The sequence below is a fragment of the Fundulus heteroclitus genome, chromosome 5 (genome assembly GCF_011125445.2).
Source record: "Fundulus heteroclitus isolate FHET01 chromosome 5, MU-UCD_Fhet_4.1, whole genome shotgun sequence".
Classification (NCBI taxonomy): Eukaryota; Metazoa; Chordata; class Actinopteri; order Cyprinodontiformes; family Fundulidae; genus Fundulus; species Fundulus heteroclitus.
Window position 1 is genome coordinate 647951 of NC_046365.1, and position 16116 is coordinate 664066.

At 41.2% G+C, this 16116-nt stretch overlaps 1 protein-coding gene across 1 annotated transcript in view; it reads left to right on the top strand.

Annotated features, from left to right (window-relative positions):
• Nucleotides 1–16116, top strand: part of vegfc (vascular endothelial growth factor c) — a 206933-nt gene that overhangs the window by 113876 nt on the left and 76941 nt on the right. The window contains exon 4 of the mRNA XM_012853764.3: nucleotides 3842–3981. Within this exon, the coding sequence (XP_012709218.2) occupies nucleotides 3842–3981 (140 nt within the window). The remainder of the gene's footprint in view (nucleotides 1–3841; nucleotides 3982–16116) is intronic.

A 16116-nucleotide genomic window follows, 5' to 3' on the forward strand; every position in this document is an offset into this window, starting at 1 on the left:
AATAAAGACTCTCAAACTTTTAGTCCCGTGTGTGTGTCCTGAAGTTCATCGGTAAACAAAATCATGACATTCCCTCCATTAAAGACATTTCATCGCAGCGCTGTGTGTCTCGAGCCCGTAACATCATCAGGGACCCCTCACATCCCCACCATAGACTATTCTCCCTGCTGCCCTCTGGAAAGAGGTTCCGCAGCATCCGCTGCAGGTCCACTAGGTTCTGCAAAAGCTTTTTCCCTGCTGCCATCAGACTGTTGAACTGCTGAAGTACAAAAGTGTACCACACTAGATTCGCTGATTTGCACATTTGCACATTTGCACATTGTATTGTATCCTGCAAAATTGATGCTGCACCTTAACCGGAAATGTACTGCAAAACTGTGTACAATGCAACTGTCTACTTTTAAATCACTTCTGCACCCTACTGCATATTTGTCTACATTTGGTTTACATTGTTTACATTTCAACTGCCTACTGTTCACTGCTGCACTTTATCCGGAAGTAAATTGAAATTTATCCTGTAAGTGACTGCGATTGATCACTGCACTTTATCCTGTACTGTAATTCACTGCAAGGTATCCTGTAGAGTTACTGCAATATTTCTGAGCTGTGTGAAAACGAAATTTCGTTCTGTATGCACTCTGTGTATACAAAATGACAATAAAGAAAGTCTAAGTCTAAGAACTTAGGCGGAGAGCGGAAAAAAGAGAGGAGGGGGGCTGGTGATGTTTGTGAGTGAGAGATGGTGCAGTGCGGCTCATGTTCACGTGATGGAGCAGATATGTTTCTTGGATGTGGAGCTAATAGCGGTGAACATGAGACTGTACTATCTCCCACGTGGGTTTGGTCACGTGATCGTGCTCTGTGTTTACATCCCTCACTCCGTGGACGCCACCATTGCGTGCAAGCAAATCCACGGCGCGGTGTCCAGACTGCAGACACAGCACCCCGCACTCTCCTGCTCATCACAGGAGATTTCAATCGAACCTCCCTTTGTTCCACCCTCCCCAAGCTCACCCAGTACAACAAGGGACAATAAAACTCTGGACCTTTTCAATGCTAATGTTAAGGACGCCTGCACCTCTGTCCCCCTCCCCCCACTTGGACGCTCGGATCACAACCTTGTCTACCTGCTCCCCCATTACATACCAATGGTGAGAAGGACAATAGCGCAGAAGAGGTCAGTGAAAGTTTGGTCAGATGAGGCAACTGAGAAACTGAGGAATTGTTTCAGTACCACAGACTGGAGCCTGTTCCAAAGCTCTCATGGTGATGACATCAACAGACTGACAGCCTGGGGGTGGTCTCCACCCTGTGGAAGACCTCCTGTGTGGTACCGGTTCCCAAAACGCCGCCCGCCAAGGAACCGGCCCACTTTAGACCAATCACCCTGACCTCCCATCTGATGAAGACCATAGCCCCATTTACACTACCCTTTTTTAACTGTGCCGAGAACAGTCTGAGCTTGTTATCTGAGATAACTATCGAGTGTAAATGGAACGCAACTGAATTGCACAGTGCCAGACACAACCGAACCGCACTAAATCTAGTACAGTTAGTAGGGCTCGGCCCGGTTTTTCAGTGGCTCGGGTCTCTGATATCAAAGAGCGCATGAGCAGACCGCGTCATTTCCTCACTGTCAAAGATTTCAGACATTCATAAAAACATTAGCTTCCCTACCGTGCCACACGATTTCCAGTGATGATTTTGCTTAGCAGTGTGATGAACCTCAACGTCTGTTGTTTCCTGCATCTGTAAGCCCTGATTAGACTATCGTTTGTCTTATCCACTTCCCAAAAGCCGACTGTGTCAAGTAAATCTACCAAAGATTGCCTTCTTCACCTGACTTCGAAACATAACTTCCTGAATGTTACGGGCAGCGGCATTTTTATTTGCTTCATTCCCTCCTTCAGTCCTAGAGAGCAGTAGTACCGTAGATCGTCAATAGGAGGCGAGGAACTGTGCTAGCATAATGTGTAAATGGTCGCCTCATCCTTGCACACCGCACCGTGGTGAGCCCCACCCTGGACCCGCTGCAGTTTGCCTACCGGCCCAACATCGGAGTAAAGGACGCCGTCATCTACCTGCTGCCACCCACCTGGAGACCACCGGGAGCGCTGTGAGAGTCATGTTCTTTAACTTCTCTAGCACTTTCAACACCATCACACCGGTGCTGCTGGGGGGGAAGCTGGAGGATGCTGGAGTGGACAAACATCTTACTCCCTGGACCATCAACTACCTCACTGACCACCCTCAGCATGTGCGGCTGTACGGCTGTCAGTCTGCAGCACCGGGGCCTCTCAGGGCACCATCCTGTCTCCATTTCCCTTTACCCCCTACACCTCGGACTTCACCTACAACACGGACAGCTGCCATCTTCAGAAGTTCTCCGATGATTCGGCCATTGTGGGCTCTGTGTCGGAGGGGAACGAGCTGGAGTACCAGTCGGTCATTGTGAACTTTGTGGACTGGTGTGAGAAGAACCACCTGTGTCTAAACACCAGCAAGACAAAGGAGATGGTGATCGACTTCAGGAGAAGACCCCCAACTCACTCCCCCATGAACATCCAGGGGCAGGAAATAGAAACTGTGGAGAGTTTCAAATACCTGGATGTTCACGTCAATAATAAACTGGACTGGACTCATAACACCGAAGCCCTGTACAAGAAGGGCCAGAGCCGCCTCCATCTCCTGAGGAGGCTGAGGTCCTTTGAAGTGAGCAAGCCCCTGCTTAAAACCTTCTATGACTCTGTGGTGGCCTCAGCCCTCCTCTACGCTGTTGTCTGCTGGGCCCCAGGCAGCACAGAGCAGGACAGAAAGTGGCTAAATAAGCTGGTGAGAAGGACATCTTCTGTCCTGGGCTGCACTCTGGACTCAGTGGAGGAAGTGGCCGAGAGGAGGGTGTTGTCCAAGCTTACATCCATCATGAATAACACCTTTCACCCCCTGCACCAGACTGTAGAGGAGAGACTGTAAATAAGAGACTTCAGCTGTTATAGTTATCTCACTACCTCACTGTTGTCACATTCACGTGACCGGTCTTATGCTCACTGCGAGTAACTCCATGTCCGAGCAGCATATCTGCTCCTTCACGTGAACATGAGCCACGCTGTACCATCTCTCACTCACAAACATCGCCAGCCCCCCTCCTCTCTTTTTTCCGCATCCAAAAGTGCCGGAAGTAGCAGAAAGCTCAGCACTAAAGTCCCAAAAGTTGGCTACCTCTGTGCATATAAGTTCAGAATACCAGATACAGTATTCACTAATATGTCACTAATGTAATAAAACATGTACATAAGTCATCTTAAATCTCTGCTTTATTTCTTTTTTTCTCGATCCACAGTATATACGTGGACGCACTGTATATACCTCGTGCACCGTTTCCTCCTTTTGGCACCTTGTTTTGATTATTGAGCCGATGTGAAATGTGAATTTCTCCACTGTAAGATCAATAAAGTCTATCTTATCTTATCTTATCGAATTAGACTTTATAGTTTGATGCCTATCCAGGGGTCATTGAGCGAAAAGGGGATACGACTTGGACAGGTTTCCAGCCCATCACAGTACTTTGGCTTCATTGCTGTATTAATGTATTTTATTATTTCTTCTTACTCTAAAGTAAAACAACTAATGCCTGTGCAAATTCTCAGCTATCCGGGTCATGGCTTCAAACAGGCTTAAATCGGAGGTTTCAACACCTATCCAGGAGTCTTTGTCAATTCTGGAGGCTTGCTTTTTGGAGATAGATGTTATTTTTCTTTGTATCCCAGTGTAATTATGTGATGGCCTTTTAGTATATTTTCCATTTAACTGTTCTCCATTTCATTTGTTGCTCTTTCTGCAGCTGTTCGAGATCACAGTGCCACTCACCCAAGGGACCAAACCTGTTACCATCAGTGTCGCCAACCACACCCAGTGCATTTGTCTGTCCAAACTGGACATTTACAAGCAGGTTCACAGCATCATCAGACGAGCCCTGCCAGAGTAAGAATCACACTTTCATTATGGCATACAGTCTGGGTGTCCATTACTTTAGAGTATTTTACCTTTAAACCTATTTGAATATCAAGATAAAGTTGCACGCTATTTCTTCTGTAGAGACCATAGGGCCATGTCTGTAACTGACCGAAAAGCAGACAAGAACTGGGCCGCATCTTGCAGAGAATGGTGTTTTTTTTTTTACTTTTTATTAAGAATTGGAAGCTTACAGGTAGACAAAAACCACAGGAGCCAGGAACTTGAATATACACCAGGGGTCTCATTTATAAAACTTTGCACAGAATCCATACCAAAAGTGTGAAAATGGCGTACACCAAAAAATTTCCGATCTATAAAACTCGTAACACCAGCACGCAATTTCCCTTTACAGATCCCAGCTGTACCTGAACGTTTGCATACCTGGTTCTGCCTCGTGTTCTGCTCTCTACACACCCAGATTCAAACATAAATGGTGAATGCAAAGCACCTTATGATTGTTAATGTATATAAAAATGTGTCAGCTGATCTGTTTTTAGCATGGTGATGTGGCAAAATGCAAAGAAACTTTGAGAAAATTTCACAGAGAGGTGTTAATCAAATTTGTAAATCATAGGTAAATGCACAGATGTTGCCCGCATTAAAAAACACATTAAAAACCTGATTGTTTTAAATGTTGAAAGACAGCAGTATTTCCCTGAGGCGTGCGTTCAGATCGATATTCAGTGAAGGGATTGAGAGCAGGAGGAATGAGAGGTTTCCCCCACAATGATAAACACCCACAAACTGATCGGTCTCCCTCCATCCCACTGTTCCTGGTAAAACAAATGTCAGATTTTTTTTAGAAGTAAGGTTCTATCATGGTAATTACTTTTAAAACTTTTAAATGTAGTGGTTCCTATTGTGAAAGACGCCTTTATGCAGTCATAACATTTATTTGTTTACCCTTTATGCTTCCGTCAAACCCAGCTAATACTTAATGTGTAAAACAAGTCTTTTACTCAGTCTTTATACTTTACATTATATAATTGTAACTCTGTCCCCTCCAAGACACTCTTTAGGATAGGAGAAGCCCTCTCCTTCTGTACTAGTACAATATGTTGCCAATAAGCAGTGTTATTGGCAACACTCACGTAGGAACACAGAGGGTTTAAGGCTGGTGTTACTTTTATGGTTTCCTGTTAACTGCACACACTGTGGGTGTTACTTAAGGAAGCATGTTTCACATTATTTCTCGATTAACTTCATAGGTCCATGAAATGTGTATGTTCCTGTGTGCATAGCTACACAAGGCATGCTGTGATTAATGACCAGCTAACACTCAGAATCCTATCAGGGACTGGTTCCTAATGTGGGTTTTGGCTTCTGTCCATTAAAAACAGAACAATAGCTGCGTTTTAATTGACTGGATTGAAATGTGTAGTTGTTTTATACAGAATGTATAGCTCAACGGTTCCTTTTTCTCAACTCATCTAGGGGGAAGGGGAAGTAACACTTGTAAAAGCAACAACAACAGCAACATATTTAGGTGGTTCCTATACCTTGTAGCAGTGTTATTTTCAGATAATATTTGTAAGCATCTTTTGCAGTAGGAAACCAGTCACTAAAACTTAATCACCTTGTAGGTTCTTTCTTTTTTTTCCAACAATATTTTTATTGTATTTCTTTTACAGATATATCTGTTGTATAACCAATACAACAACAAACAAACGCCCTCTTAGACACATATCTGCATAAGGTCCCTTAAGTATACAGAAGATAATAGTCCATTGCTGAGGCTCCCTTGTTTAACCGCATTGTCCGACATCTATCTTGTCTTTAGCTGGCTTCTTCATCTTGAGAAAAGTCCACTCCTTCAACAAAATTTCGGAAGGGTCTCCAAATGTTTTCAAATAATTCGCTTTTCCCTTTTTGGAGATATGTTATGCGTTCCAGAGGTAAAGTCTTCAGCAAGTCTTCCATAGTTTGATACCTGGTCCTGTCGTTTTCTTCCAGAATAGTGCTATCAGTCTTTTAGCTTGTAGTAGGCACATATCAATCAACACTTGTTCACATTTGGTAAACAAAGTATTTTTTTGGATACAAACCTAAAATTAGGAAAACTAGATCTAGTGCAACATCCTTAGAAACAAGATGTTTTACAGTTTGTATTATTGCTCTCCAAAATTTTGGAAATTCCCTGCATTCCCAGATACAATGAAACAAAGTCCCTTTTTCATCCATACATTTTGTACATATATCTGGAATATTAGGATTGTACCGATTTAAATTAACTGGGGTTATATATATTTGCATTAACCGTTTGTATTGCAGTAACCTTAAGCGTGAGTTTACCGTTTGTTTCTGAGCCCTTGTACAGACAGACTGCCAATCCTCCAGTGACAGGTTTACTCCTAGGTCTAACCTCCAGGCTTCTAGCTTCAGTGTTGAGTTTTCCGGGGAATTCAAAACCAAAAAGTTGTAGAATTCTGAAATCGCACCTCTACTTGTACTATTTTTGCAAGCAATTTCTTCTAGTTGGAATTTTGGTGGTTTGGATAAATCTTTGTTTTTTTGTCCAAATGTAGCTTATGAGCTGAAGATATTTAAAAAAGTGTTTTCTATTTACCGTATTTTCCGGACTATAAGTCGCAGTTTTTTTCATAGTTTGGCCGGGGGTGCGACTTATACTCTGGAGCGACTTATGTGTGAAATTATTACACATTTTTACCGATATATCATTACACCTGTTATTTTCACACCAAACCGCAAGAGGGCGCTCTAGGCCTGTGTTGAATCAGACATAAGCGACGTAGAAGCGGAAGTGCCGCAGCTTCTACCTCCGGAGTTAACGGAGTTATTTGAAAGTGACACCGAGGATGAAGATTTCACTGGATTTTAGTTATTTGGAGTGACACGGGCGCTTTGGTTAACTTCTTCGCATGTTATTTATGCTATAGTTATCTGAATAGCTTTTAATATGTTATGTTAACATACCAGGCACGTTCTCAGTTGTGTCATGTAGCGTAAGCTATCCGTACAATTATTCAGCCTGTTGTTGCCTCCGTTCTGTTTTTATTTAAAATTGCCTTTCAAGATGACATGTCTGTTCTTGATGTTGTATATTATCAAATAAATTTACCCCAAAAATGCGACTTATACTCCAGTACAACTTATATATGATTTTTCCTTCTTTATTATGCATTTTATGGCTGGTGCGACTTGTACTCCGGAGCGACATATAGTCCGGAAAATACGGTATATTAAATTTCTGCCTGAATTCCTCAAAAGACATCATGTAAGCTGAATTTGTTTGATATAAGTCTTGAATTTGATCTATTCCCTTTGTGGCCCATTGTTTAAATATAGAATCTGCTCTACCAGGAGTAAAATCTTGGTTTCCCCATATTGGAGTAAATTGTGATAGTATAACTGGTTCTTTTGTGAATTTCTTTACATCATACCATATTTTGATCATGTTTTTAACAATAGGGTTAACCGTTTTTTCCATCAGTTTTGAGAATGAATCAGAAAAATGTATAAAGGTAAAGCTGGATCTACTGACTTAGATTCCATTTCTGTCCATTGGGGGGTGTCCCTGGCATTAAAGTAATATCTGATAGTCCTTAGTTGGGCTGTCCAATAATACCACTTTATATTTGGACACCCTAGTCCTCCCTTACTGTGAGGTAAATGTAAGAGCGACATTCTAATCCTGGGCCGTTTATTTTGCCACAAAAACCCAACAATTAATTTCCTAAAATTGTCAAACCAGTTTGAAGGGGGCGGCAGGGGGATATTCTGAAAAATATACAATATTTTAGGAAGTATATTCATTTTGTAGGCGTTGATCCTGCCAATCAGTGATAAGGGGAGGGGCATCCATCTATTGATATTTTCAGTGATTTCTTTTGTTAAACAATCATAGTTCTTGTTTACAATCGTATCTAGATTTGAAAATATTTGAATTCCTAAGTGTCAGGTACTGGTTACTGAGCCTGAATTCAGCCACACACAGAGCTTCGTTTCAGAGTTTTATTGAAGGTGATAAGTGGTGGAACAGGAAACCAGCAGACTGTACCAGATGGAAGCTGAAGGATGTTGAAGGTGGCTGGAGCAGAAGGACGTAGTGGAGCTAAAACCGGTAGACTTGAGGGAACGCAGGCCAAAAGGCAAAGACAAGGGAAGGCTGGTAGGCAGACACAGGGCTGGCTGGAGATGGGGGCACACGATGCGGGACGAAGGACGCTGGGAGACATGAGACATCTGCATATAGTGAAAGTTTGTGTTCTATTTGTCTCATTGTAATGCCTGCTATAGATTTATGGGACCTTACAGCTATAGCAAGAGGCTCCAATGCTAAAGTAAATAACAAAGGAGATAAAGGACAACCTTGACGACATCCTTGTTTGATAACAATTGGTTTAGACACATTTTTATTTGTTAATATTTCTGCAGTAGGATTCAAATATAATAAATGTATCCATTTTTTAAAATTATTTCCATAACCAAAACGTCTTAAAATGTTGAATAGATAGGGCCATTCAACTCGGTCGAACGCCTTTTCGGCATCTAGAGAAAGAAGTGCAGTTCCTGATTCAACACCCAAGCTATGAATAATATTTAGAAGCCTCTTCACATTGTGTAGCCCCTGCCATCCCAAAACAAAGCCATTTTGATCCCCGTGTATCACTGAAGGAAGTGAATTTTGTAAGCATATTGCTAATAATTTAATTCAATTAAATTTCAATTCAATTTTATTTATATAGCGCCAAATCATGAAACATGTCATCTCAAGGCACTTTACAAAGTCAAGTTCAATCATATTATACAGATTGGGTCAGATTATACAGATTGGTCAAAAATGTCCTATATAAGGAAACCAGTTGATTGCATCAAAGTCCCGACAAGCAGCATTCACTCCTGGGGAAGTGTAGAGCCACAGGGAGAGTCGTCTGCATTGTACATGGCTTTGCTGCAATCCCTCATACTGAGCAAGCATAAAGCGACAGTGGGAAGAAAAACTCCCCATTAACGGGAAGGAAAACCTCCGGCAGAACCGGGCTCAGTATGAACGGTCATCTGCCTCGACCGACTGGGGGTTACAGAAGACAGAGCAGAGACACAACAAGAGAGACAAAAAAAGCACAGAAGCACACATTGATCCAGTAATCTGCTCTACGTTAGATGGTAGTAGCGGGTGAGCCGTCTTCTCTGGATGATGTCACAGTTAACAGAACGCCAGACCAGGTGTACCTACTATGAAGATAAAAGAGAGAGAACAGAAAGTTAAAGCAGAAATGACAACACATAATGCATAATTGAAGAACAGTAGAACTCTAAAGAGTGAGAAAATTAGATCCTGATATCCTCCAGTAGCCTAAGCCTATAGCAGTAAAACTATAAAGGTAGCTCAGAGTAACATGAGCCACTCTAGTTATAAGTTTTGTCAAAAAGAAAAGTTTTAAGCCTAGTCCTGAAAGTAGGCAGGATGTCTGCCTCACGGACCAAAACTGGGAGTTGGTTCCACAGGAGAGGAGCCTGATAACTACAGGATGTGCCTCCCATTCTACTTTTAGAGACTCTAGGAACTACGAATAGACCTGCAGTCTCAGAGCGAAGTGCTCTGTTAGGAACATACAGGGTAATCAGAGCTCTGATATGTGATGGAGCTTGATTATTAAGGGATTTATACCTGAGAAGGATAATATTAAATTCTATTGTTGATTTAACAGGAAGCCAATGAAGGGAAGCTAAAATTGGGCAAATATGATCCCTCTTGTTGATTTTCATCAGAACTCTCGCTGTAGCATTTTGGATCAGCTGAAGATTTTGAACTGCATTTTGTGGACTTCCTGACAGTAAAGAATAAGTAATAAGGGCTGTCTGAATAGTGCAGTCAGAAAGGAAAGAAATAGGAAAATGAGCCTGCATGCTTCCACCCTCAGCTAGTTTAGTCTGGGAGGCTGGCAACATTCCTTACCCGCGCCAAGGAATGTTAAGGTATCCTACAATCCTATGTGTGACGTGATTTATAAGCACACCCCACTTCATGGAAGTCAATGAAAATGTCCGGAGAGAAAAGAGCATGCACTTTCTATTTCGTTTTCGCACCTTGTTGTGCCATTGGCAGAGAAAGTCATCCCGGGTGGTTCCCAGTTCATTGCTTATTCCTACAGAGAAAAAAGCCTGGACTTGCTTGACTGCGCAATCAATTAGTAAATTGTTATTATCAAATTACATAATTTAACTCATAAAACATTGCATAATAAGCCTATTTCTTAACCGGACAACAATACCTTTAGGTAAGGTTCCTTTAAGGTCAAACAATTGACTTCTTATACTGTATATTAAATGTATGTTTTAGACTGTACCATGAGTTTGTCTGATGTTGAGCCAAGATTGTGTAAAAAAAATAAAAACATACCAAAATATACGTTAATGCAAAAATACAGAAACAGCTGATTTTTGCACTCAGGGAAAACTGAGTTACTGCTATAAACAGAATATTCAGGTTTTGAGACAAACATATTTAAACCAATAACTACACTCTTCTGCGGCCGTCCGCCTCCTGGTCGGCCGCCTGAACTCTCCTTGCTTTTCAAGCCGCCCTTCGTTTGCCCTGTTGGAGTTGTTTTTTGTACTTTTGCTCCCCATCCAGGACCCCCACTGCCCACTCAGTTCGGGTTGTTTTTGTTTTTTGGACTCTTGTCCAAAGTTTCATGGTGCAGCTTTGCCTGCTGCACCCTGGACATTTGTTGTCTCCCATACACCCCGGTTCCACTCACCCTTAATCAGTTCCACCTGCAGCAGTTAATCAACCTGGACTCCTCCCACCTGTCAGTCCACTTACATAAGGACTCCTCAGACACCCTGTCAGGGTGGGTTCATTGTCAGTCGTGGTCAGTTGTCACAGTCAGTCTTTTTCAGTCGACAGTCTCTGGTCTATCATCCTGGATTACTCTCTGCCTTCAGTTCCCCCGTGATCAGTCTCCCGCCAGCCTTGGACTCTGCTAGAGACTCTGTCACGGTCCTCTTCTTGTCCGCCAGCTCCTGACTTAATTATTCATCTGCTCCGTTACGATAAAGACTCTGGTTTCATTATCCACTACCCATTTCCTTCAATAAAACACTCAACACAAAGCTGTATGTGTGGCTGATTTTGGGTTCAACAAAACTAGATCATGTCAGTTTTAGTTTTCAGTATAGAGTACGTAACCACAGTTATTCTTTATAGTGAAATATTGTTTCAAACAAAATCACAAATTATAGTGTCTTATTGACTTCAGGGAACACAATTAGTGAATATGACATAAAACACAAACCTAACCAGACTCTCAGCCATAAGATATTAAAATCAGATAGCAAAGCAATGCAAACACTTCTATTGAAATTCTAACTGGAGTATTGTTTAGGATGTTTTGCGTGTGGGTGTCTATGTTGCAAAATCTGAATACACAGCAGATCAGATTGTGGCGGCAAGAAAACATATTGTAGACATTTTCACACCTACAAGTCAGTTAGCATGTAAGGATGGACACTGAAGTAGCCTTATGTTTTACATTAAGTGGCTGGAAGAACCTCCCCCACCAGCCAAAATGTAACTTTCCCTTTTCTCCTTTACTTTTTCCTGCCTGTATATGTCTGAGGCTATCCAGCTCTAATTTAAACCACCTTGTGTTTCTTTTTATCGACAGACACTTTCAAAGGTTTTAACTATTTGTCAGTTTGACAACACACTGCCTGCTATCTGTCTAGTAGCCAAGTCAATAGTTCCTTACATGTTGCTTTACAGACACACTATTTTCACTTTGTAGTGGTTTGTATAACTGATCGGCTGTGCCTTTGTGTTGTGTTTTCAGGACAAGTATTTTTCTTGGCAGTTAGTTGAAATACAAACAAGCTATTTGATGTCTGAACCAATTCAGCATTGGGGTTAAATTTATTTTTGTTTCCATTGTATTGTTATATACTTCTAGTGTTTATATTCACAATTCATTGTAAGTAAGGAGATAATGATTAATACAGCAATTTGGATTTCATGTAACTTTTTTTATACCTTGTGATCGAGTCTAACTGTCTGTGAGCAGGAATTGTACAATTTGGGGCAGCAGTGCAGTGTTTCAATCTGTCTTCAATAGAAGGTAGTGAAAGCTTCTTGAATGTACCTGAATCAGTAAATATATAGTCCAATGTGGTTTTGAGAAGATGCTTGAAAAGGGGTTATTTGGGGTAGCTATTAACTGTTCAGTCGGAGATAAAGTAAGGTAGGAAGTTTTATCAATGTAAGATTGACAATCCTAAACAGTATGATCCTACACCATATTAGCTGATTTTCAGTCAAATTATATTAATTGTGTTATTTTATAAGATTGAATATGGGTGATGGTGGTGTCTATCTGCCTGAACACCTGAGACTTTCATTTGAGTATTATTTGAACACAATTTTGAGACAATAAGAATGGGTTATTAAGGCACAATAGATTAATTCCTTTTTTTTCTGGGGTAATGGGACAGTTTCCACATGTGCCAAAATACACAATGGAAAAGCTACTCCTCAAAGAGAAAGAACAGAGAAAAATGGCAAGGAAACTCAACGAAAACACAACTTCAGTGTTTCTTTACCAGGGATAGCTTTGTGTCACAATCTTTCTATATATACCAAACATGAAGAGAAGTCCTTAATTTTTGTTAGCTTTATTCATTTTGCAAAGATACATGAAAAAAAACATCTGAGACTCATTGGCAGGTCACTCTTAGCAGACTTTGAGATACACCATCAGAGCTGGGCCTTTTTTGCTGTTATATGGATATTAAAGGCTGAGAGAACTGACTAATCAACAGTCTAATAACAAAGTGTGGAGGTTAATAAGAGAGTAATAAAACACTACATCACTGAAACTGTTAGGTTTACCTTGTTTATGATGGCTGATAAATAATTTTAGTGGAAATAATGTCAAATTATAATTTTCTAGCTGATTAAGTTGTTATGCCATAATATGCCATGATGAATAATTGATCTCGGATTGGATTCTGAACGGTGGAAGAGTTTAACAAAGGAATTCCACTCTGGCTGCAACATGAGACCCTCAAGGCTTGGACAGCCCTTCTTCCCAGCAGGGGTTCTCTCCTTGTGTGCTATAAAAACCTTCACACAGACTCTTGCTCTTCAGCTCTTCTCTTCTGCGACCCGCTCTCCTCTCCAAGCTGCTCAGACTATGGGCCCTGCATGGCCTCATGACCGATACACAAGCCATGCTTGACCCAGGGTCTGCTGAACTCACCTGCTGCCTCAATGGAATGACCAAGGGGAAGCAGAGGACCTGACTGAGTCTGGATAAACAACACACAAAATACAGAGCTAAGTTGCTGTCTTAACCCCACAATCAGATGCAGGGGCAAAGATCCTGCATGCGAAACAGCTCTGTGTATTTTTCCTCAGCCTGTACAGGAAAGCGAACCCCGATGGAGCTGAAGGCTGGATGCTGAGGAAAACCCCTGCTCAAATCGGACTGCATCCAAGTCAGAGACTGTCTGCAGGACACCAGGCCTCCGACCCGACCATGTGGTGCAGCAGAGCCAAGCGCTAGCCCGCTAACGCAAGCCAACCACTTCCTCCTTCAACGCCCCTTCCGTGAATGGCCAAACTGAACAGAACTGACACGAGAAAAGGACAGGTTTGGGCAGCGGGCTGAGGGTGAAGTAAAAGGTTTATTGGGAAATGTCTTGTAAACCGTGTACACCTGGTGTTTTGAACAAAAGGCTAACAATATAGCATTGCTTGCATTTGTTACCATGTTAGCACCAAGCGTCCGCTAGCCAACATGCTATTAGCCTTGCTAACATCCGGTTTCGGACAGTTCAAAAGGAGTTTGTTTTAAAGCATAAAGCGTAACTGTTCTGCTCCGCCATCCTCCGATGGTGTTATCTGCCTTATTCCCGCATCAATATGGTATATTAATGCCCGTTTTCAAGGCAATTTTGGCAACTTTATGTTGTAACCTCTTAGCCACCGAGTTGCTGCAGCGACCCCATGCGCCCGGAGGGAGAATCACATTAACAAACTCAGTCGTAAGGGTTTAAATGATTTTACAGGACAAACCGGTCCTTAGAATATTATTTCAACAAATTATGTTTTGTTTAACTTGGGCTTTGTGAATGGATTGAAATACATGGCAAATGTTTTAACTCCATTCCATGTTTTTGTTAATCAGATCTGCAGTGAACCAGGATTCACTGAAGTATTCTGATTATGACCAACCACTTTTGTTTGTTTTTGCTTGTAAATAGTTCCTTAGCTTAGCTTCTTTCTATCTTCATTTTGCTTAGTAGTTTAGTTAAGTTTCACTAGCCTCGTAGAGAGGATTTATTAATCGAAATATTGTGCTAATTCAGGTAAACAGCATTACATAGTGATGTTCTCTGGATGGTAATTTTATTTCTGTGAATTAAATTCTTGGACTTGAAAAGAAGTTGTCATTCCATTTATTCTATGTGTGTGCAGGTTTTGCTGTTAAAAGATCGCTAGTGCTCGAATTCATCCCTTTCAACCATTGTCTTGATATCAGCTTAAGAGCTGATCATCACCAGACAATACTTAACAGACAAAGAGTTATTTATGAAACATTAAATAACTTTAAACAGTGTATAATTGCACAACAAAGTCGTGATGTATTTAGTTTCAGTTATGACTAGTAATACATTCATTCACACTTGAGACACTGCAATGACAAATAGGAGCGTGGTTTGACCTTGTTATACTGGGAAGTCTTTTTTTAACATTTCATTTATTCAAAATTTCAAACAAAGCATTACACTTTAGAGCTTTAGAGTCAGTACAATTATCATTAGGTATTAACTCCCCCCAGGCACGAGTAAGTAGGTAAAGGACAATAGTAATAATCCTACAGTGATAAAACAAATAAAAAACACAATTACTTACATAGAAAGTGCACTAAAGGGTTAAAACAAGACACAATGTCCATAGATTGGACCCAGAAAAAACAGCAGAAAAACTAGATAACATTCCATATATAATGTTCCATTACACCAGATCTTTTCAGGTTATTTATTCCGACATTAAGTGAATTCCATAATCAATTCCCGAATCAGTTCTGACCTTGGATGTCACCTATAGGAGCGGCTCTGTTTTTCAAAAAGGTTAGAAATCCTTCCCATCATTGGCTAGGATTTCCAACCCCACAAAAGCTTTAATACTACCTAAAATGGAGCACCAATATTGCACCAAACATCTGCATCTCCGGAACATGTGGAGAAGAGACCCATTTCAATCTTACACCTAGGGCAGTATTCAGAGTAGTTACTACTTATCTTATGGAGATGGTAAGGTGTCAAGTAAACCTTATGAATAAGGTTAAACTGTAATAATTTGTGTTGGCTGTTGTGGGAGAATGATTGAGAGCTACTATAAATCCTCCTGTCCTTGAAGGCAGAATTAGTGTCCATTTTCCATTTAGATTTGGCATTGAGTGCTTTATTTTCTGCCAGGCTCAGTAGTATGTTAGAAGCATAGGATAAGAAGCTCTTAGAGTTATGCTTGTCTTGCATCATATTGTCTATCTCGAAATCCTCTAAGGAAATGAGTTTTCCACCCTGTTGTACCCTAATAAAATATCTGACTTGCAGGTATTTAAGAAAATGTGCACAGGGCAGCTCGAAAGAGAGCCCCAGTTGCTCAAAGGATCTTAGATTATTGTGTTGATATAAATGCCCAAAAGTGATTATGACTCTGTTGTACCAGTCTGTTGTAATACTATCTCTCAGTACCACAGGTAAAGTCTGATTAAAATAGAATGGGGTGGAACGATATAATGTGCAGACACTTTGGAACCTTGCTCTAATTTCATTCCACATTTTTAATGAATGATTTATCATTGGATTTAGAGGTGTACCCCGCCTCTCGCCCAGTGAACGCTGGAGATAGGCACCAGCACCCCCCGCGACCCCATGAGGGATAAAGCGGTTCGGAAAATGGATGGATGGATGGATGGATTTAGAGTTTTTTTTTTGCTTATATGGAATGCTAAGCAATGTCTCCGCTGCGTGGGATTTTTTCATCTGTTTTTAAACTGGAGGGTGCTCCAGGTCTTTAATCCACATCCAGATAGCTCTGGATTGAGCAGCCTAGTAGTATAACTGAATACT